Source organism: Quercus lobata, chromosome 8, assembly GCF_001633185.2.
Source record: "Quercus lobata isolate SW786 chromosome 8, ValleyOak3.0 Primary Assembly, whole genome shotgun sequence".
Classification (NCBI taxonomy): domain Eukaryota; kingdom Viridiplantae; phylum Streptophyta; class Magnoliopsida; order Fagales; family Fagaceae; genus Quercus; species Quercus lobata.
Window position 1 is genome coordinate 32,956,604 of NC_044911.1, and position 22,620 is coordinate 32,979,223.

Genomic DNA, 22,620 nt, shown 5'->3' on the forward strand with positions numbered 1-22,620 from the left:
TGTGGTGTCTACAACAAGCCCAATGAACTTTAGGTTCATTGTACTCTATGTTACTTGTACTGCACATATATTACTTTTACGATCATCCGACAACTCCTTATTGTAGACACCACATTTTGTACCCCTTACAACTCGAGCCCATGTTCCCCAATGATACTAAAATTCTAAGGCCCAAGATTGGTTAGGGCCCAATAAGATTCTAAATTGATTCGAGAAATGTTAAAATGGAAAATATAAATTTTTATGAGCAAATAAATCTATTTTTGGAAAATAAAGGCCAAAGCCCTTGGCCTGCATACATAGCTAGGGTTCCAGAAAGCTATAAAAGGCAAGTTTTCTGCATTAAAGCTGAGGCTTGGAATGAATCTTACATCGTCTGGGAGCCATTCCATACCCCCATTTTTCAACTATATAAAGCCTTACATGGTATATTTCAAGGGGAGACAGAGAAAAGCTTAAGGGAAAATACAAGATTCACTAGAAATAGTGAATCAAAGAAGGAGTTTTTCACAAAACATCCTCAAGTCAATATTTTCTTATTGGGGCCTTTTCTGGCCTTGATCTTTGAGTTTTAAAATCACTAATCACTTCCTTGTTTGATTGTGAATAGATTTGACTGAGGAGAACGGTCAAAATCAAGCTTATGAGCTTTTGTTTAGAGGTATTGAGTTATAAGCTTTTCTTTTCTTTTCTTCATTTTAATTATGTTTTAATCAATTTTCTTGCTTTGTTTTTATCTTAATATGTTTGTTAGCCTAGGATTTAGTAGTTTATATGTTTTAAAGCATGTTAGGTTGTTAGTTTCTTTCATTTTTAATTCTGCTCTGTTTTCTGTCTTAAATTTCTAGGTTAGGGTTCTTCGGGCATGTCTACGCATGCAAAATTCCATATGCGCACGTAGGCTCAAAGTATGCGTACGCATACAACTAGCCCACGTACGCAGGCTTATGTATGCGCATGCATACTTCAACCTAGAAACCCTAATCCGAGTTTTCCTGCTTCTGTTTCTTTGTTTCTTTTACATCATATGCCTCTATTTTGACCTTCTCTTATGTTTTTGAGTCCCTGTTCCTCTGTTTAATTGTTTGTTTGTTTGCCTTTGACATGCTAGATTAGGGTTTTCTTTTCTTTTCTTGCATTAATACCATGAACATGCATTCACATTTCCATTCATTAATGCATAGGTGCTGAGATGCAGTAAGGTAAGTCATGCATTCACATGAACATGCATTGGATATTATGATGAATATGAACATGGTCTGTTGGATGATATGCTTGAATGATGTTACATGCTTGTTTATATATCTTGCTGCCATGTTTGGTTTCTGCCATGATTTGTTTGCTACCTTGGATGTAATGAGATAGGAACATGCTAGGGTTTATGATGATATGATGCCATGATAGATGTATGTTAGTGTTTTGGGATGATTGATGCTATGTTGTATTCTCAAATGTATGCTAGTGTGTGTGTGAGTTAGAATGACAATGTTGAATATGTCTTTAATAGGATTAAGACTTAAGACATAATGACTAGTAGCCAACCCACGGGTCTGGCGGTTTTGGGTGCCTAACACCTTCCCAAAACCATACCTAAATTTTGAATTCATACTCTGGTATTAAGACTTAGTCCTTCCACGTAAAGGCGCTATTCAATGGTTCCTAGACCTAATCTAGGTGGCGACTCCAATCTTTTCTCCGCCCTGGTCTACTCGGCCGAGGCATACTCGGACTTTCCTAAGGAGGAAGCCACTGTGCTCACACTTATATAAAGACAATTGCATGTATAATTTTGATATACGAGTTCTAGTTAGCTAAATGGATATAAAAAAAAAAAATTTTAAAAAAAATTGTGGTCAAAAAATAATAATTTTGACATATCAATCTTTTTTTCTTGTTGACATTGACATATCAATAATAGTAATAATATATATTAAATTGATTCTCAATTTTAACAACCCACATATGGATTAATGGAAAATTTATTCCTTAAAAAATGTTAGTAATATTTAGATTTTTTTTTTTTTTTTTGGAATAGTGATATTTAGATTGGAAACAAGTAAATGTTAGTATATATCTATTGCAAAAAAAAAAAAAAAAAAAAAAAAAAAAAAAAAAAAAAAAAAACCTCAAAATGGAAAATGCTACATTTAGAGCATCCACATCAGTGTGTGGAAACTCTTGTATAATAGAAAAAACTACCATTTTTACACATTTTGAAGCAAAATTGCTCTACATCAGTGCTTCCAAAGTCTTGTATAATCATGTATATTTATCCACGAGCTACAATAACCGTGAATATATACATGGTTACTGTAGCTCGTGTATACAATATTTTAATAATTTCTGGTTCGCTCGTTTTTTTTTTCTCTCTTCTCCATCTGCACAACTAACCATCCCTCATCATGTTCTTTCTTCCTCTGATACACACTCCCACAGACACAAAATCAAAAATCAACTACAAACATCAAAAATCAACCACAAAATCAACAACAAAATCAACCACTAGAACAAAATCGTTTGATCGGTGATCGGTGATTGTGGATCGTGGATTGGAGAGGCGATTTGAATTGGTGATGTGAATCGGTGTTGATGGAGATCGGTGATGGGTTGACGAAGATCGGTGTTGATGGAGATCGGTTTTAATGGAGATCGGTGTTGATGGAGTGCTTGTGATGGTGCTTCTGGGTTGACGAAGATCGGTGGATTGGAGAGGTGTTGTGGTGCTTGTGATGGTTGTGGTGTTGATGGAGTCCTTGCTCTGCTGCCTCTGGGTTTTGACCGTGAAAGAAAGAAGAAGAAAGAAGAGGAAGAAAAGAAAGAGGAAACGGCAGAGATAAAAGAAAAAGAAAGAAAGAAGAAAGAAAAGCTCTGGTGCCTCTGGGTTTTGACCGTGAGAGAAAGAAGAAGAAAGATGAGGAAGAAAAGAAAGAGGAAACGGCAGAAATAAAAGAAACAGTAGGGAAAATAATATTAAAAAAAGAATATAAAAATATTATTTATATAAAATATAGTGTATAATAGATAAATTGATGTGGATGTTTTATAAAAATAGATGTATAAAATAAAAAATGTAGCTTTTTCGATGTAAAATAGATGATAAATTTACACGAGCTGACGTGAATGCTCTTAGAAGTGAAATCCAACTTGGGTAAAATAAGAGGGAGACAAATCTCACACGGTACACACCTCTCTGACTTTCCCCTCCACAGACCCAAAAAATATGAATTATCCATTCCCTCTTTCTATGCCATCCACTCTTCTCGCGTTAGCTCAAACTAGTTGCTCCTTAATACCCATTCAAAGAACCAAGAAGCCATGGTTATAAACCTCTCATTCTCTCCACCATCTTCCTCCTATTCCCTCCTCAAATTAACCAATTCAAAGTCACCCATCTCAGAATTTTCACTAAAGCACAAAACCCACTTCTCAAAATCTCCTTTTTCTTCTGAATGCTATTCAATCTCTTCATCACCCCTCGGTTTCAAGAACCAATTTTTATCTGAAAGGAGTAGAAACCCATGTGGGAAAAGATTTAATTTCAGGTCTTGGGCAATTTCTGGATTTGATTTTGGGAACTTTGAGAGTGCTCAGTCTGTTTTGGAAGCAGCTGCAGTGTTAACAGCCATAATCATTGTCCATGAGAGTGGTCACTTCCTCGCTGCTTATCTCCAAGGCATCCATGTAAGTAAATTTGCTGTTGGGTTTGGTCCAATTTTAGCTAAATTCAATGCAAACAATGTTGAATACTCTGTCAGAGCTTTTCCTCTAGGTGGCTTTGTGGGTTTTCCTGATAATGATCCAGATAGTGACATTCCAGTTGATGATGAAAATCTGCTTAAAAATAGGCCAGTATTGGATAGGGCAATTGTTATTTCAGCTGGTGTCGTTGCCAATATAATCTTTGCATATGTGATCATCTTTATTCAAGTCTTGTCAGTTGGTTTGCCTGTAAAAGAGGTCTTTCCTGGGGTGCTGGTGCCCGAGGTTCAATCCTTTTCAGCCGCTTCCCGGGGTGGGTTGCTTCCAGGCGATGTAATAATTGCAGTTAACGGAAATGAATTTCCAAAAGTAGGGCCTAATGCAGTTTCTGAGCTTGTTGATGTAATTAAGAAAAATCCAAAAAGAAATGTGTCGTTCAAGGTTGCAAGGGGGAAGGAGGACTTTGATGTTGGGGTTACCCCAGATGAGAATTTTGATGGAACTGGTAAAATTGGTGTTCAATTATCACTAAATCTAAAGCTTTCGAAGATTATACCGAAGAATTTATTTGAGGCTTTTAGTTATGCTGGGAAAGAGTTTTGGGGTCTCACATATACTGTTTTGGATAGCTTAAGACAAACTTTTCTTAACTTCTCTCAAACTGCTAGTAAGGTTTCAGGTCCGGTGGCTATTATTGCTGTTGGTGCAGAAGTAGCAAGGTCAAATATTGATGGGCTTTACCAATTTGCTGCAGTTCTAAATCTTAACCTTGCAGTAATAAACCTTCTTCCATTACCTGCTTTAGATGGTGGTTCCTTGGCTTTGGTCCTCATTGAAGCGGCTAGGGGTGGGAGAAAGCTTCCTCGAGAACTAGAGCAGAGGATTATGTCATCTGGGATTATGCTTGTTATACTCCTAGGGTTATTCCTTATTATCCGGGACACACTCAATCTTGATTTCGTAAAAGATTTGTTGTGATTGCTTCCAAGGTTTTGGAAGTTTGAAGATGATTTGGCTTGGGAAACATACGTGATGCTGTTGTTGGATCAGAGTGCTTGTCTGCGGAGTCTCACAGAGGGGGCAAACTGAGATCATTGGGAATACTTGACATAATGTGGTTTCTTCTTCCCAAAACATTAGACGGAAGGTACTTATTTCAATTGTTCTCAATATCTTTCATCCAGTACTGGATCCTTTTTATGGTCCTGTAGATTATAATTTTTTATTGGCAACATAACGTGTTGTGAGCTTAAATATCTTCTTTTCCTCTCTGAAAATCCATGAAGATTTCTATAATAGTTACATTCTCTTCTATTTGATACTTGGAATTGAGATCTGTTGGGTGCCACGAGTTGTAAGTTCTTTGGATGGTCATTTGTTGCTTGTACTCCAACATTCAACTCAATAATGTAGGTAGTAACTCCTTTCTTGATAGTTCATTCTAAAAAGTTTCAAATTTTTGCTAGAAAAACTTTTGCATTTTGCAAATGATTTTTTTATTTATAACTCTGGATGTGTTAAAATACATTACCTAAAGATGAAATAAACATTTTTTGCTAAGCTTCTTTGCACGTGTTCTTGTCTAACTTCTTGGTTCTAATTTATGCCTCTTACATATCGAATGTTTGTTACCAAAGATTTATCGGTTAAAACATCCTTGCGTATTGTTATGTTATATAATATACAATGACATGTATGTAGTCTGCAACTTCTGGCTCAATGTGATACACACACACCTCAAGTAAAGGATTCAAGGATCATATGACCTCCTCTCATTGGCTTGTCCTTATTTTAAGAAAATCAAAATGTTAACGATACCATTCCAGATAGTTGAAATGGCAAAGTATTGACTATAACCTAAATATCAGTCTGGAGGTATACATCATGATAGAGGCTTTAGAAGATGCTGTATTTTTAATTACTTCTTGGAATTATAATTGATTTTAGCAACATTACTAGAACGGAAGTAGAAGCTTTTGCAAAAACTCCACCACCATTTCATTGCATAAAAGTTTCAAATACATACAACTTGGATTTGCAACACACACTAGTAGCTTGTGGGCGGTTGATATAATCAAGTTCATTACTGGTGAATTCCTCAATTTACACGGATGGTTTTTTGATATTTTCCTCAAATGTTGAACAGAGATATATAATAAGGGGATTCTACAACAAGAGCCCCCATTGCGCTCAATATGAATGTTAATGTTTGCATAACCTTTATTTAACCTAATATACATAGCTAATTTTGTTAAATTCGGTGAGATATTACTATATTAGTGATGAGAAAGTCATAAAAGTAATATAGTAAAGTGACAGAGTGGCTAAGGGAACATGGTAATATGAACGTGTCTTCAAAGTAGAAACTAAAAGTTTTAGTGGACTATTTCGTACCTATGGAGCGCTTTTAGTTCCTTATTAACTTTCAAAAATGAAAGTTATTAGTGTTTTTTTTTTTTTTTTTTTAAATCAGAGTTATTGTTCCCATGTCAGCACCAACCCGAAGCCGTTTTATTTGGTCTGCCTACCCAAACCTGTTTTCTAATATGTTGATTCATTCCCAAATTCGAACACAACAAATCCGTATGTGGGGATGTAATACTTTAGAGTTTTGATCCTGTTCATCAAATGCCAAGTTTATTTCCTAATTAATTTCCTCCGACACTTTCCAGCCCCTCTTCATGATAGGTAAAAAACGAACTTCCTGTAGAACCATGTTAGTCTCAAATGGTGTGAGCTTCTGGGTATAGAAGCGCTCTGTCATCTGATCATAAACCATTGAAGCAAATTCATTAATACGATGATGCTATTTGCTGCAGCCTGCACTGCAGTATAGAACAAAATACCTCCTCAATCGTTCACTACGGGTCACACACCTCGACTGTCTGTCTTTTACTAGCGCCTAGCGGCATGGTCTTATAAAGTTAATATCATTTTGAAAGCCCACCAAATGATCTTGATCCCCACGGTGAGTGGGCTAGCTAGAATACCAATGTCATAGTTGTCGGCTGGCTCTTGATGGTGGAGTGCAATTACTGGGCCTCACTTATGCACTAGTTTATGATTGACTTCGATAATAACCTCAAATATGAAGGATCATCAACTGCTAATATAATAACCTTCCTCGATCGGAAGCTTTCTCTAGATCAATAGGAAATTTTCCTTTTGAGTTTTTGTATCTCCCCTCTATTTATAAAGGGAAGGGAGGGCCTTGTGATACGCTTGGATGAGTTTACAACTCTCTAAAACTGATAAATGCTGAAGTTTATCTCAAAAATTGACTTCATAAGAGTTGGAATTAGGAAAAAATATATATTTTTTGAAAATGGCTGAGAAATTGAGGGCTGAGGAAACCAAGTGTCGAACAGAACTTAGAGGGCAAATCCAACTTTTGAACGACACTTGGGACCTTAGAGTCAAACGGCTGAATTTCGGATCGTCATGTCATAGTGTTTTGAGGTTTGAGTTTTTAACTTTTTACTCACGTCGAATTGAGGTGAAATTGGTGGAATTCAAAAGATAATTTGGAGTGTTCCAACTTTCACTAAAAAAGGCTTTTCCTAATTCATAAATTTACTATGCCAAAATCATCCCACAATATAAGTCTAAATTTGTTTTTGATTTTTTTGCAATTTAACATCTTTCTGATAAGCTTTTCAGTTCCATATTACTTTGGTATCTAAAAATTAGCCATTTTGTGATCAGATAATACTAATGGATATTTAGGAAGTTACTTAAATAGTTAAATTAAACACTTATTCTAAGAGATATAATTAAAATATGAAACTATGGCTATTTATCCAATTAGAATTAAACAATCTGAATGATGGTGCACCCCTTGTCCTAAGCCTAGACCAATGAGATTATGACACCTCATTAATCATAATTAATTCTTTAAACGACCAATCATAATAAATTAACCATATTTTACAGATTCTCATTAATTGTTGAAACTTTTAATCCTTTGGTCCGATGAAAGCACATAATATATAGTTTTGATTTTTGAAACTTCTTGATTTGTTTTCAATGAAGCATTAGAAGATCAAACCATCTTTTCTCAACCCAAAAAAAAAAAAAAGAAGAAGAAGAAGAAGAAAGATCAAACCAAGTTGTCATGAAATGACAGTTTTGCCCATAAAATGAGCTTAAACGAAGGCTGTAAAAGGGGGTGCCTATAGTATCAAGTGTAGTGTGGCCTAGTCTTAAGAAAGGCCTTACCAAATTATGGCTATTAAATACCTGGAGTATGACTCTCTATCCTTATTGGAATCCTCCTAAAAAACCTCTACCCACCGCACATTGTGTATGAAGTCTGAAGGCCGCATACGCAAGAATTACAACCTGTGCATGCACTGTTTGATTGCTTTTAATATCATTTGGGTCGTGAATTCAATTTAGCTAAACTTTCAAAATTCGGGCCGTTGTATTGTTGTCATTAAGGAACGAGAGACTTAAGTCATAGAGAATATATTGGAGTGTCTACAAGCTGCATCAAACGGGCACTTAAACAACTTATTCTAAGCTTAAATCACGTTATTTAATCAAGCTTGAGCAGCATATTACTTAACTCAGGTTCATTAATTTTTTGCCCTGTCATGAACCATTTGACTGCTTAAATATTAATATACATAAATTACATTAAAATGTAATTAATATAGTCATCATGAGTATCAAGTTAAAAGGAAGGACATTTAGATTATAATTTACCAAACCGAAATTACTGATGAATGATAATTCACAAAATTATAGAATAAAATGGAAAAAGAAATTTATTAGAGAGATAATTCCACTAAAAACCTAACACAGCTAACATCATAAGGCATATGAAGATATGCAATGCGTCAAAGTAACTTCATTTTATATATAATATATTGTCGATGCCTCGTGGCCTTCGACCACCCCTGACGGTGATGCGTGCTCTCCACACATTTTGATAGGGCTCCCTTCTCCCTTCTCCCTTCTCTTCCCCCTTTTTGAGAATGATGCACGCTTTTGGGTGTGAACTATGACTAATGAGTCATTTTTAATTAAGGTTCAAAAGTCACCATCAATCATTGAGTTTTTCTAAGGTGTGATTAGTCACCTAACTCAATGATAATTTTATTACAAATCCTGGGTTAAGAAAAAGTCGGTTTTTTCTAATCTAAATGGATGATAAAAAAATCTTGATTCTTGGATTCAGAAGTCTGGTTACCTGTGGGAAGATGTTAAGCACCCCACAACATCTGTCATGAGACAGTCCTTTGTTTTGAAAAACTCTTAATTTTTGGTCATTGGCAAATAAAAACAAATTATTTGCATTAACTTTTGAGGCTTTAAAGAAACTAGGCTTTGAGGATGGATTTGGAAAGGGTGAGTGGCCTTCATCAATGTTTTGCTAGTACATTGGAATTACTACCAAATTTCCATCCACAGCGAAAATCTGATAGCATTTTGCCTTATTTTCATGGCGAAAATCTAGCAGCATTTCGAGTCAGGTGCATCGTGGCACGCATAACGTTATCCTTACCAAGCTTTCTTGATGAGAATAAAGCAAGAAGATGCCACATTTTCACAACGAAAATGTAGCAGAGTTTCACGTTGGGTGTGCCACAACACACCAGTAGGGTTTCATGCCTATGTATACAGCATGCTGAGGCTTACCAAAGCACTAAACACGTAATGCATGTTGTATACACTGGGAAACCGATGTCACTAGCTAACATAGATAGGAGCAATCACACGCGTAGTAGATCATGCACCCAATGAAGCATAATGCATCTATAGCACAAGCCTTGAATACATACTTGCGCTCTAAGGTTAAGAGCATCCATGATTAGGGAAGGGTTGCCTTCCTAATCATGAATGTCCATCATCCGAAGTGCATGACTACCTTTACAATATATAACATGCGCAATATATCAACACACAATGGAAAAGTAGACATATCCACACCCAAAGGGTGTGACTCAAGCAAGGTACAAGAAAAGAACATTAATCTAGGAAAGCGACTAAACATGGTTCTAAAGGAAAGGCTAGGAAAGAATGGACCTCACGGAGGGGCTAAGCCCCTAATCTACAGATTAATGCCCTTTTGCTTGCTTTTAAAAGTTGCGCGCGTGCTCCATCCATCACATGTAACAAACACAAAGCAACAAAGCCAACAGACAAGCAAGCACATAGCAAAGAAATAAGAAAGAGATAAAAACACACAAATAAGCAAAGGAAGGAAGCATGCTATCAAACAAACAAATAAAGAGAGAGAATATCCACAAAGGAAAAATGTATGTTTGGATTTGGTGTCCATATATCCATTGAATTGAATTACAAACGACACACATGCCAACATGCAAAGCTTCTAAAAGCGGGTCTCAAGATTTCATGTATAAGGACAGGTGTGAACCCACACAAAATCAATATTTGGAGCAATGCTTAATGACACAAACAAACAAGCAAGAAAACATGCATGAACAAGACAAACAAGTATGCAAAGGTGCAACCAACACGTGAGATCACACAAGATGGCATAAAGCAAGCAAGGCAATAAGCATAAAGGAGGCAAGACATGTTATCACATTCAAGGATAAAAGCTAATCATGTCATAACGCACAATTAAGGCTAACATGAGAAACCCTAACATGAAAAACTATGCAAGAGAGAGAGAGGGGCAAGATAAAAACATGCCAACATCATCAATATATGATCTCTCACAAGTGGTTGCACCTGCACAAACACCAAAGGGAAAATATGCAACCAAACAAGACGGAAAAAGCACAAAATGTGCAACCAAACACGTACTAAAAAGAGAGAACAAAGCATTTGAAGCATGTTAAAGATGCAAAAAACTAGATCTAAGCATACAAGAATGGACCTAAAGAGAAACATGGATTTAAGCATGGAACATCTAAAAATGGCATCACAGGATAAAGGATCTAGGAATAAAAGCAAGTAAGAGCATGTAAGTAGCCAAACAAGCATTAACAAGAAATTAAGACTCTAATTCAAACCCTTTATTGAACTTGGGCATTTGGATGTGAACCTTGACCAATGAATCAAGATCTACACCCTACCCATGACACAAGACACAAAATCAAGGCATAAAAAATTTAACTAAAGCAAAAGGCACTTAAGTAAAGCATCTAAACATGCAAATATGGCATAAAGAGCACAAACAAGAAATTTAGGCATATCCTAACCTGTGAAGACTATGCCAACATCATCAAAGCAATAAAAACATGCTAGAGAGATAATGTGGGCGCAATGCGAGAGAGGAAGTATGCCTTGGTTGAGTGGACTGGGGCAAAGAAAAGATATTGGAGTCACCATCTAGTTTAGGTCTAGGAACCATATATATAGCGCCCTCTCATGGAATGATTGATCTTACTACTAGAATATGGATTCGGAGTTTAGGTACAGCTTGGGAAAGTATTAGGCACCCAAGACCACCTGACGTCGGCTTCCACTCATTATATCTTACATCTTAATCTCATTAAAGGCAAGCTTAATATTATATTTTATACTCACACACACACTAGCATACATCTAAGCATACAACATAGTATTCTCATCCCAAACCCTATTATACATCTATCACGCATCTCATGTCATATCCTAGCATACATATATCACACATAGCATCATATATATATCATCATATCATGATCAAGGTAGAACATTGACATGGCATCAAGCAAAAAAGCATATATCATATCCAAGACAGAAACATAGGCATGTTAAGGTCAAAGAAACATGTTATCATATCCAATACATTCATGTTCATCAAGGTGAGGTTAAAATCAAATCTCCAAACAAATGCATGTTCATATGAATGCATACCTTACCTTATTTACCTTACTGCACCATAACACCTATGTGTCAATGCATGGTCATATCATATGCATGTTCATGGCATATCAAAAAAAGAGAAAAGAAGAAACCCTAATCTAACATGTTAAGGACAAAAAAAAAAAAAACAAAAAACAAATATGGAAGTCAGAGACTTGTAGGCATGAAACAAGACAAAGCAAAAGCATAAGAAATGAGAGATAAAGAAACAGAATTAGGTTGAATTAGGTTTTCTGGGCATGAGTATGAGTGCGCATACACAGGGCTTGCGTATGCAACCCAGCTGTATGCGTACGCATACACACCCTAAAAACCCTAACCCAAAAACAGTAAGAATGCAAAATAGAGCAAAGATTAAAACTATCAAATCTAAAAACCTAACATACTTAAAGACAGAAAAACTATGTAAACCTAATCTAAACAAACATATTATGGCAAAAACAAACAAAAGAGACAAGGAAAATAAAAAGATTAAAGCAAGAAAAAGCTGAGAAAAGAAAAAGAAAGTTTAGAACTTATACCTTAAAAACAAAACCTCCTTGTCTTGATTTTGAATGTTCCCCTCAGTCAAATCTATCACAAACAAATAAGAAAGTGATTAGTAATCATAGGAGTCCAAGATCAAGGCCAGAAAATGCCTCAATCAGAAAAATATTGACTTGAGAATGATTTGTGAAAAACTCCCTCTTTGATTCATTATTTCTAGTGAATCTTATGTTTCCCATAGGATTTTCTATGTGTTTTGAAAAGCTACTACATATGGCTTTATATAGTTGAAAAATGGGGGTTTGGAACGGCTCCCAGACAATGTAGGATTCATTCCAAACCTCACACTTAATGTTGAAAAACTTGTCTTTCATAGTTTTTGGAACCCTAACATGTGTGTGCAAGCCCGCGTATGCATACGCAGGTGTGTACATAGCTTGGGGACATGTGTGCGCATACGCATGTATACGTACGCATGCCTTAGGGTTTCTTGGCCTTAATTTTCCAAAAATATATCTATTTGGTTCATAAAAAAGTTATATTTTTCCAAAAACACCTTCCTCAATTCAATTTCAAACTGATCAAGCCCCAAACCAATCTTGGGTTTTAGAATTCCAACATCATTAGGGAACAGGGGCCCAAGTCGTAAGGGGTACAAAATGCGGTATCTACAAATAAATAAACATGCTAATAAATTGAAATAAAATAATAAAGTGTTGGAACTTAAATTGGTGTAGATTGTAGTTAAAAAAACTACACCTACACCCTCAAAACCAAAGAAGGACCAAGGAAGAGGAGATGGAAGTAATAAAAATACCTCTTGATGTATGCAGGATGAGAGAATCAAGGATTTTTGTGTGTGTGTTTGGGAGAGAATTTAGTCAAAGAGAGAGAGAGAGAGAGAGAGAAATTCTCTAGAAAATTGCTCTAGGACTCCAAAAATCAATTTTTTCTGTAATCTGGAGCTGGGGGTTATATATAATCTATTTGTGACATTTCGGCTTCCAACATGCACTTAATGTGCACTGATTCAACTTACTAATGTTAGCAATCTCGTCTTTTTCCTAGTTTTTTTTTATTCTAACTTCGATCACTTTTTTGAAGGTATTTCCAGGCTCCGATTGACCTAATTCTGATGGTACTGGAATTAAATGGATGTCTAGTTTCTAGATCATCTGACTTCTTGAAAATTGAATGGTTGAATAAAAAGTTATGGGCTTGGGAAGCAAGCTGACACGCTTGACACTACTTTCATGATATCTCAACCGTCTTAACTCTAATTTCAACCCATGGGCCTTCATTTTAAAGGTAATTAGATATTATTTGCAATGGCATTGGTTTTATCCCGATCAGATGGTCGGATCAAAAGTTAACTCTCAGTCATCTCAAAAAGTCAACCTTAGGTCAAAGTTGATAAAAGGTTCCAATAACCTTGGATTTGAAGTAGAAAAATGGAAAAAATTTGTTTTAGTACAATTTTGACCAATTTTGACATTCGGTCAACACTCGGTTGATTATGGATATTTTGATCAATTTCACCTAAAATGGCACTTTGAGCACTCCAATGCCCAAATGGGTTAAATCATGATAATCCAAATGTTCCCACGGTCCCTTGGTAAGAAAATAATTTTGGGGTTCAACACAAAAATCGATGGCGAACAAAATACGGCATATATATATATATATATATATAAACCATGGTTCTCCTCATAGAATAGAGCAAAAAATGCCACTAAGCTAACCGTATTGATAATTAAGCAAGACTGCATTAGGAAATGATTATATAAATTCAAGCAAAACACTATCGGATTTTCATTATGAAAATAGAATAGGAATTTCTACTATTAGTTTTTCATTAGTGAAGCAACACAATGCCATTTTTGCTTGTGTTTTTTTAAGACTTTTCCCCTCATCAACCAACATATCACATTACTCCTATTCTAATAAGGGCAATAAGATCCAAATGGTGAGCTAGACAAATGGTCCTTACAGTTTGTATTGGAATTCCAAGTACATACCAATGCTAACTTGTAATCACCTCTCAGTTTTTAAAATGATATCTAAAATCCTAAGCTACTGTTTTTTTAATCGAACTCCTAAGCTCATTTCAAGTTTGAGACAATACTTTGACTGTAATTAGATTAGGAGACCTCGATACCTCCCTTTGACCTAGGTTTAATGCTAAAATCAAATAGGTATAGTTACCCAATCCTACCATAAAATCATAGTAATTTGTGACAACGTATTTAGAACATTTCATCACTACTAACCAAGTAAAGTCTTCAACTTTGCACAGAGCAAAATTTCATAATACATGTTACCAAACCGAGAATTTATAGCCAAAATCAAGCATTTACAATGATTTTTAGGAGTACAATCAGGGTGAACTTTTAGGAAGTTGTCATACATTTGCTCTCTCTCTCTCTCTCTCTCTCTCTCTCTCTCTCTCTCTCTCTCTCTCTCTCTCTCTCTCTCTCTCTCTCGTCAAAAGACAATAAATGTATTGGCAAGAAATGTTGAGTGTCGATCTTGGGCCTCTTCAACATGTCACCCCTTTTTAGGTTTAGCACCACCCATCAATAATTAAGATATGTTCAAATTAGTGACCTTCTATCAATGTCAACATTTCCATCTACTTTTACAAGTGTGGATCTTGGGCTTCTTCGACATCAATATTGAGATTTATTCAAATTAGTAATCCTCTATCAATGATGACATCCCCTTCTACTTTTACATCCTTGTCAAGCACCAACAATGAAGCTTTAGTTCATTTATGATTTTTTAGTTAAATTTATTTGTTCTATTTCTAGGGGTTTGTAGTTGATTCACATGCATGAGAAAAGGGGAAAAGTTGAAAGAAAGAGATTGTATGGTAATATGATTGATTTCGATTAGGATCCTATTAGTCATCCTAAACAAGGGTATAGTTTTATTTAATCACCAAGGGCTTGTATCTTAACTGACACTTTTTGGTGTTTTCCGGGACAGAGCTAGAATTTTTTTGTTTTGGGCTGCCAAATTGTGGTACTTAATTATATATTATTCAAGAAAAACTCCCCCCCCCCCCCCCCCTCCCCCCACACACACATATAAACTTTAATATTTTAGTACTAGAGTAAGTCATAACTCATAAATATATTGTATACAAAATTATAAACTATGAACTTATAATCTTTTGAACTCCAATAACAAAAGTTGTTTGGTTTGATATTAAATATGTAAAAATATCAAGAACAAAAACTTAGTATCTCTTATAAAAATTTTACTCAATGAGGATCTTTCCGAGAAAAAAAAAAATCATCTTTTACCATCATTATAGTGAAAAGCTTAAAATTTTCATTTTAATTATTAAAAAAAAAAAATCTACCAAAGCTAATAAATGAATTCAATGAAATCATAAAGGTCTTTAAAGATAGACTAATCCAAAATTTTAATAAATATAAGTGTAAATTTTAAAATAAAATATGAAATTTAGAAGAAGAAAAAAATATCTTGTCTTTATATTTAATAAATCAACCCAAATTTCTTTATTTATTTATTTTTTATGGGAGCACCATTGGACAAACTCAAAAAAAATTTAAATAAAAATAAAAATAAAATAAAAAAATAAAAACTATTTCGAGGGTGGGGTAACTCAAATGATTGGAAGGGCCAATTCCTATTCTATAAGTAAAATCTTTTTAGTATTTGATAATTATATAGAGTATAATAGATTTCAAAATTTAGGGGGTGGGGGGGAGCCATGTTTGTGGCTACTCCTTCGGTGTTTTTAACATATATGTCCAAAATTCAAATTCCTTATCCCCTAACTATTGAATTGTAAATAACTAAATATATATATATATATAATCAAGTTTAAGAAACATATTGCTTAACTCATACTCATTAATATTTGCCCTGCTATGAATCTTTGACTACCTAAATATTAATATACATATATTAAATTAAATTGAAATTAATACAGTCAAAAATAAATATCAATTTATTAATATAATCTTCGAAGTATTTCATAATTATATATATTATAATAGATTTCAAAATGGGGGGGGGGGGGGGGGGGGAAGTATGTGGCTATGTTCATAAGTGTTTTCAACGATGACGTCCAGAGTTCAAATCCCTCATCTCCAAACTATTGAATTGTAAATAATAATAAAAAATGTTACTTAATCAAGTTTGGACTCGTTAATATTTTGCCCTATCATGAATCATTTGACTACCTAAATATTAATACATATATTAAATTAAATTGTAATTAATACAGTAAAAAATATATATATCAAATTATTAATATTTAAGAAGGCAACTCCTATTTTATAAGCCAATTAATCTTTGAAGTATTTGATAATTGGATAGAGACATATTTATGTCCACAATATTTTTACAACACTTTCACAACAAATCCTAAGTAGCAAGTTGTTATTAGTGAGTAGAAAAGTGATTTCAATGGTGAGTTAAAATTAGAACAAGTAACAATTTACCACTTAGGATTTGTTGTGAAAGTATTATGAAAATGTTGTAAACGTAACACTTCTTAATTATATATAGTATAATAGACTTCAAAATTTTTTGGGGGGCCAAACATGTATGTGGTGACATCTTTGGGTGTTTCCAAAGAAGACGTCCAGAGTTCAAATCTCTCATCCCTTAACTATTGAATTGTAAAAAAAAATAAAAATAAAAATAAATTATTTAATCAAGTTTAAGCAACACATTGCTTAACACAGACTCATTAATATTTTTCCTGCCATGAATCATTTGACTACCTAAATATTAATATACATATATTGAATTAAATTGTAATTAATACATTCAAAATTAAATATCAAATTTTAAGGAAGGGCATTTAGTTGATAACTTGCCAAAACACAATTACTAAACCGCGATAAACGACAAAATTATATAATTACTAGGAAAATACATTTATTAGAGATTAATTCCACATTAAACCTAAACATGACTGACTTCATGATGCATGTGAAGATACGCACGTGTCAAGGTAACTTTATTAACCATATTTATAATTAATCAAAGAGACTTAATTCAATCGCATTTTCGTCTTTCCCCACTAGGAGAGCCCAAATTTGAATCCCAAGAATAAGGTTCCCCCAATTTATTAGAGTAAAAAGAAGAAAAAAAAATGTAAATATCAAATCAAATTCAAATATTAAAACTTAAATGTCATCTAGTTTTTTAAAATGTTGAATTTTCAATATTAAATAGTAAGAATATTTTTTTTATTATAGAACATAAAAGTCATTGTCGGATATCTTTAAATTATATAGAATGAAACAAATAAGATAAAAGTTTAGATAATTTTCTTTTAACAATTAGTATGGAACATCTCAAAAAGAGTTTCATCTCAATCACCTAGAATTAATCCCCAATCTATCTCTTCACTTTGTGAAATTGTTTCATATGTTAGGTGCATTACATTTCTCATACGTAATTGAGGATCCCATGGGTGTACCCCTAAACCGTTTTGTTTGCAATAAACTTTATTTTATATGTTGAAAGAATATTTAATAGTAGGAAATAGAAAAGGTGAAATGACCAAAGTGGTGTTCTAGAGATAAAAGGGACATTGAAGTGTGGTGTTTACACATCAAGGTGAAGTTAGAAAACGCGTACATGGACGTACCACTTAGCATGCAACCCGGACCGAAATGAAAGCTCAAACCTCTAAATAAACCCCACTCTAAGCCCCCCAGAGGGGTCTCTTCCCTTCTAACCCACAATCCAAACCCCAAACATTAGTCCCACTCTCTATCTCTCTCTCTCTCTGAAACCCATCTCTCTCTTTGTCTAAGAAACCCACCTCTCTCTTTCTTCTTGTCTCTCTCTACATAATTTCACTTTCTTTATTATTATTTTTTTTTAAAATTCAGTGTCTCTGTCTAAATCCAAAGAACAAAAACGAAGAAATTCTAGAGAGGACAAGAACTTATTTCTCTCTCTCTCTCTCTCTCCTCTCTTTCTTACATTTCTCTCTCAACTTTTAGAGAGAGGAGAGAACTCTTTTTCCAAACCTACCCCTTTCCTCTCCTTCTTATAGTACGTACAAAATCCCATCTCATTATAATAATACTCACCAAAACTTGTAGCATTACATAAGCACCGAACCTTTTCTCACTTTCTCTCATACCAACCACAACTCCCAACTCAGAAAGGAGAGCAACAAAGTTTGTGCAAGGTTTTGTGCGGTAGCTAGCTTGCTTAATTTCCTATCAAAGCCCAGGATGATCAGCAAAAGCGTTGAAGGAGCACAGAACCAGGAAGCCATGGCAGCAGCAAAAGGTGGAGCCGAGTCGAGCCGGGCGGGGCTCAAGAAGGGTCCATGGACTGCTGCTGAGGACACGATCTTGATGGAGTACGTGAAGAAGTTTGGTGAAGGGAACTGGAACGCGGTGCAGAAGAATTGCGGGTTGATGAGGTGTGGCAAGAGCTGCAGGCTCAGGTGGGCTAACCATTTGAGGCCTAATCTAAAGAAGGGCTCGTTTTCTGGTGAGGAGGAGAGGATTATCATTGAACTTCATGCTAAGCTTGGCAACAAATGGGCTCGTATGGCCGCTCAGGTTTGTATGCATTTCGTTCATATTTACATGGTATAATATGCCGCATGCATTCATGCATCCGTAACTGTTCTTCTTGATCTAGGCTGGTCATGTATATTTTATGTTCATTGTTTTCAATTTTTGGACCTTTATTCTATTTATTTCTCTGGTTTTGATTATGGAACTTTTGTGTGTTGGTTTATCTTGATTATTTTCTTTTTCTTTGATAGTCGATGTAAGACCATCGTTTTATGATATGTTTGGAACAGAAAGATATAGAGTAAAAGGAGAGATATGATATGTTTGGAACAGAAGGAGATAAGAGTAAAAGGAGAGAAAATAAAGTTGAAATTGGTCTGAATATATTAAAATTTAGTATATTCCAATCAGCTTCTATTCTCCTATGGTCTCCTCTCTTAGACTTCTCTTCATCCAAACATAAAGGTTGGACCTTTAAGTAAAACAATACATATATTATGACTAGTCTCGTTTTTCAAATCTGATTTAGTCTTTGGTGTTGATTGTGACCCATCTCCACCCCTGCCCAAAAAAGAAGATTTATGATCCCACCTGTGTTTCCCCTCTCTCTCTCTAGCTCACTCACTTGCTATGTGTATGTCTAAGATGGTCTACATGCATTTTGGTGGTCTTACTCTCCTTCTTTGACCATTTTAGCTTACATCATCTTTAATTGTTAAAATAAACCTCTTTCGATTTGCCCCTAAAACAAGGTCCTCACTTAGTTTTTTGGATTCCATTTGAATTTCTCATTTCTGTATTTTTCCCATTTTTTATTCCATGATCTCCTTTCTGGTTCCTATTTTCTTAATAAACAAATACATTGCTTCATTTGCATCTAGGATGCTGACCTCAACTTTTGTTTCTGAGTCCCTCACTCACACAATTTTTGTTTGGACCCCCCTATTTTATGGTTTTTGTGAAACTAACCACATGATTTTTTGACTTTTTGTTTCCATGACCTTCTCTGTTCCAACTCTGATTCCTCTTCTTTCTCCTTTCAGTTACCTGGGCGGACTGACAATGAGATAAAGAACTACTGGAATACTCGGATGAAAAGACGACAGAGAGCCGGGTTACCTCTTTATCCTCAAGAAGTTCAGCAAGAAGCTGCAGTGTTTCACCTCCTACAACAACAACACCACCAAAAGCAGCCTCACTCTTCCTCTGTTCCATTCTCAGCTTTCCTCTCCTCCTCTCAGCCTCGGAAGCTCAACTATAATCCCTCTCTTTCTGTCTTCAACACCATGAATTTCTCCTCACCCACAAACCCAATTCAGAACCAAGTCACTCCTGGCTTTTACTCCAACCCCAGCAACCAATTCAAGTTCTTCAGTGAAAACAACAACAACCCTGCCTATGCTCTGCCTCTATCCCCTGTTTCTCCTTTTGGGTCATCACCATCCCCTATTTTTAATCAAAACATTGCACCCCAACCTCTTTCAGCTCCGTTTGTTGAGTACAACTCTGATAGTTTTGGCAGTAGCCAATACAATCGTAGCCCTGTGGTTATGGGCCCAGCTCCATATGAACCGTTTGGTTTAGTTCAAGGACTAGAAACAGAACTCCCTTCAAACCAAACGCCACTAAACTCCACAACTCATACTTCATCCAATAGCAGTGGTGATGAGAACCCACTGGGAGCTTCAAGCAGTACTAATGACTATGAAATCGAGAATCCATTGTCTCAGTCTCCTGACAATGATGGATTGTTGGATGCTTTGTTGGTGGAGTCTCAAACTCTATGTGAGAAGTCCAAGGGAAAAGAAGTTTCGTCTGCAGTCGCCTCTGATAAAGGGAAAGGCGTGATGGTGGAAGCAACAACCGAGGAGGAAGATCCAATGAATGTGGATTCTGTTTTCAAAACTAGTGGTGAGACTAGTGCTGAGAACCACTGGGAAGATTTGAGCTCTTCTCAATCTCAATCTCAATCATCAATTGGTAAGTTAGAATTCCTTCTTGATTAATATGTTTGATAAATTCTTAAGAATTTTTCATATTGGATTTTCTTTGCTTATAATAGTTTTGATCAAATATGATTCAGCTTGGCGGTATCACATTCCTTTTAATTTTCACTGAGTTAATAGAATTGTTTCAAATTTCAACTATATTAAGGACATACTCTTTTATTAATGTCATATACATTGTAACATTAACCAAGTAAAAATGTGAAAACCACATCTGTTTTATTTTAACAATATGGGCTTATGCCATTAATGCGTTACAACTTTTATTGTTTGCTATCTTCAATGGTATTATGTTGTTTAACACAGGTATGAAACCAGCTGAAGATCCACTGGAGGAGATGAATTCCATGGATGATGACTTGGCTAGCCTGCTCACAAACTTCCCATCAGCAATGCCAACTCCTGAGTGGTACCGTGGAGGTCCTCACCTATCTAATGGGCAATCATCCGGTGTGGAAAGTGACAATGTGAGGCTTGACACTCAACAAAGTGCTTCACCAGCCCCGGTCACCGACAGTACCGAACCAGAGCTCGAATGGGGCCTAAGCCCTTGCTACTGGAAGAACTTGCCTGGCATATGCTAAAGCGCTTCTTACAAGCGTTTGTGTTTCCTACAATAGTAATAGGGTAGTCTGGTAGTGTCCATATGGATTAAGGACAAGAGCCTATTGTCCATGCGGTTAAGAAACTAGAGTTTAATGTTGTTGTAATATAAGTTTAGCTTTAAAGTAGGCCTCATGAACCTTTTCTTCTGTTGTAGTTCAATGTTTATGAGAGTGCCGTGTGCATATAACCAAAAGAAGGCTTATCTTATGTTTTTGTTGTATATATAGTCAATGAAGTAGTTTTTACATTAGCCTCAAGTATTTGGTATTACCTAAAGCTTCTTTTTCTTTTACTATTTTTCCCCTTTGTGAAATGAAGTACTTTTCAGAATCTGAAGTTCTAAATGTGGCCTTAGACGCCTTCCTAATGTTAGTAAAGACTTAGAACACCATAAGTTAAAATTCTATCTTATTTATCTAAAAAAATATATTGGCTATATTTGTACTACATGATTGCTCATTTTCTTTCATGTGATATCATAATATCCTAAAGTGAGGGACGAGACATGACATACCCAATTTGCCATAAATTCACCATATTAATTCAGGAATCTCACTAAATATAGCAGCAAAACTTGCTAACTTTTTTTTAGGAAAAAAAAAAACTTTGCTAACCTGATAAGTTTACCCATGCTTTGATGTGCCATTTCTTCAACTTGGGTTGGCTTTAATTCTTGTTTATGACTCAAGAAACGTCTCTATTTTAAGAAAAAATAGCTTCACGCATACCATCTTTCCCTAAACATCGCCCACTTTCCTCTAAATTTTTCCAATTCATAAATGTGAGACAAAGGTAGGAGCTGCTTGGATTATGGGTCACTCAGACAACATGTTTCTCTCATTCCATCCTCATTTTGCAATTCCCTTCAGGTTCAGCAACTCTAATCTAAGTAAATAAATCTATTCGACAATCTTGAGGTTCATATGTTACACGCCTTGCTTCAAAGGCTCAAAATTTTACTAAATAAAAAGCTGCTTTATTCGTATTCACTTGAAGATTTCAATTTATTCTCCTTTGGGTCGCCCTTTCAAAATTGAATTCATTCCTCATTTGATAGGGGGTTATGCCCAAAATAAGACTAAATTACTCTTTTTGAGACGAGGCATGGGGTTAATATCTATGAACTGCTCAAATGTTTTTATTTCTTGTATTAACAAAGAGAAAGAAATGAAACATAGTAAATGGACTAGCCGGTTGTTCTTCTTATGACCATTTGGATCAAGGCAATTAAGTTTCTCAAAAAACGATTAAGGCAATTAGAAGAGGTCAATGGTTTAGGCATTTTGAAACAATAACATCTTAGGTGATTGGTGAGCACTGTTAATTGAAATTTTAAAAAAAATACCCTTTTAAGTTTTAGGGAGACTCCCTCCCATATCTTCTGTAATTTAAACATAAGTTTAAGACTTCTAACTTATACGAAAAATTTTCTCTATTTAAAATGGATCTATATTGTGTTTTAAGTTAAA

At 35.2% G+C, this 22,620-nt stretch overlaps 2 protein-coding genes across 2 annotated transcripts; both read left to right on the top strand.

The window, feature by feature from the left end:
- Positions 1-3,167: 3,167 nt before the first annotated feature.
- On the top strand, positions 3,168-5,138 carry LOC115957742 (membrane metalloprotease ARASP, chloroplastic). Its single transcript, XM_031076059.1, has one exon. The coding sequence runs from the start codon at positions 3,316-3,318 to the stop codon at positions 4,675-4,677; it is 1,362 nt and encodes a 453-aa protein (XP_030931919.1). The 5' UTR covers positions 3,168-3,315; the 3' UTR covers positions 4,678-5,138.
- A 12,471-nt stretch (positions 5,139-17,609) lies between these two features.
- LOC115955062 (transcription factor MYB101) lies at positions 17,610-21,401 on the top strand. Its single transcript, XM_031073102.1, has 3 exons — positions 17,610-18,581; positions 19,583-20,519; positions 20,852-21,401. Exons 1-3 carry the CDS (start codon positions 18,246-18,248, stop codon positions 21,127-21,129), a joined length of 1,551 nt encoding a protein of 516 aa, XP_030928962.1. The 5' UTR covers positions 17,610-18,245; the 3' UTR covers positions 21,130-21,401.
- The last annotated feature ends 1,219 nt before the right edge of the window (positions 21,402-22,620 follow it).

Coding starts and splice junctions, on each gene's coding strand:
- LOC115957742 (XM_031076059.1), top strand. CDS start 3,316: ATGGTTATAAACCTCTCATTCTCTCCACCATCTTCCTCCTATTCCCTC.
- LOC115955062 (XM_031073102.1), top strand. CDS start 18,246: ATGATCAGCAAAAGCGTTGAAGGAGCACAGAACCAGGAAGCCATGGCA. Junction 18,582..19,582: donor GGGCTCGTATGGCCGCTCAG/GTTTGTATGCAT, acceptor TTCTCCTTTCAG/TTACCTGGGCGGACTGACAA. Junction 20,520..20,851: donor TCAATCTCAATCATCAATTG/GTAAGTTAGAAT, acceptor TGTTTAACACAG/GTATGAAACCAGCTGAAGAT.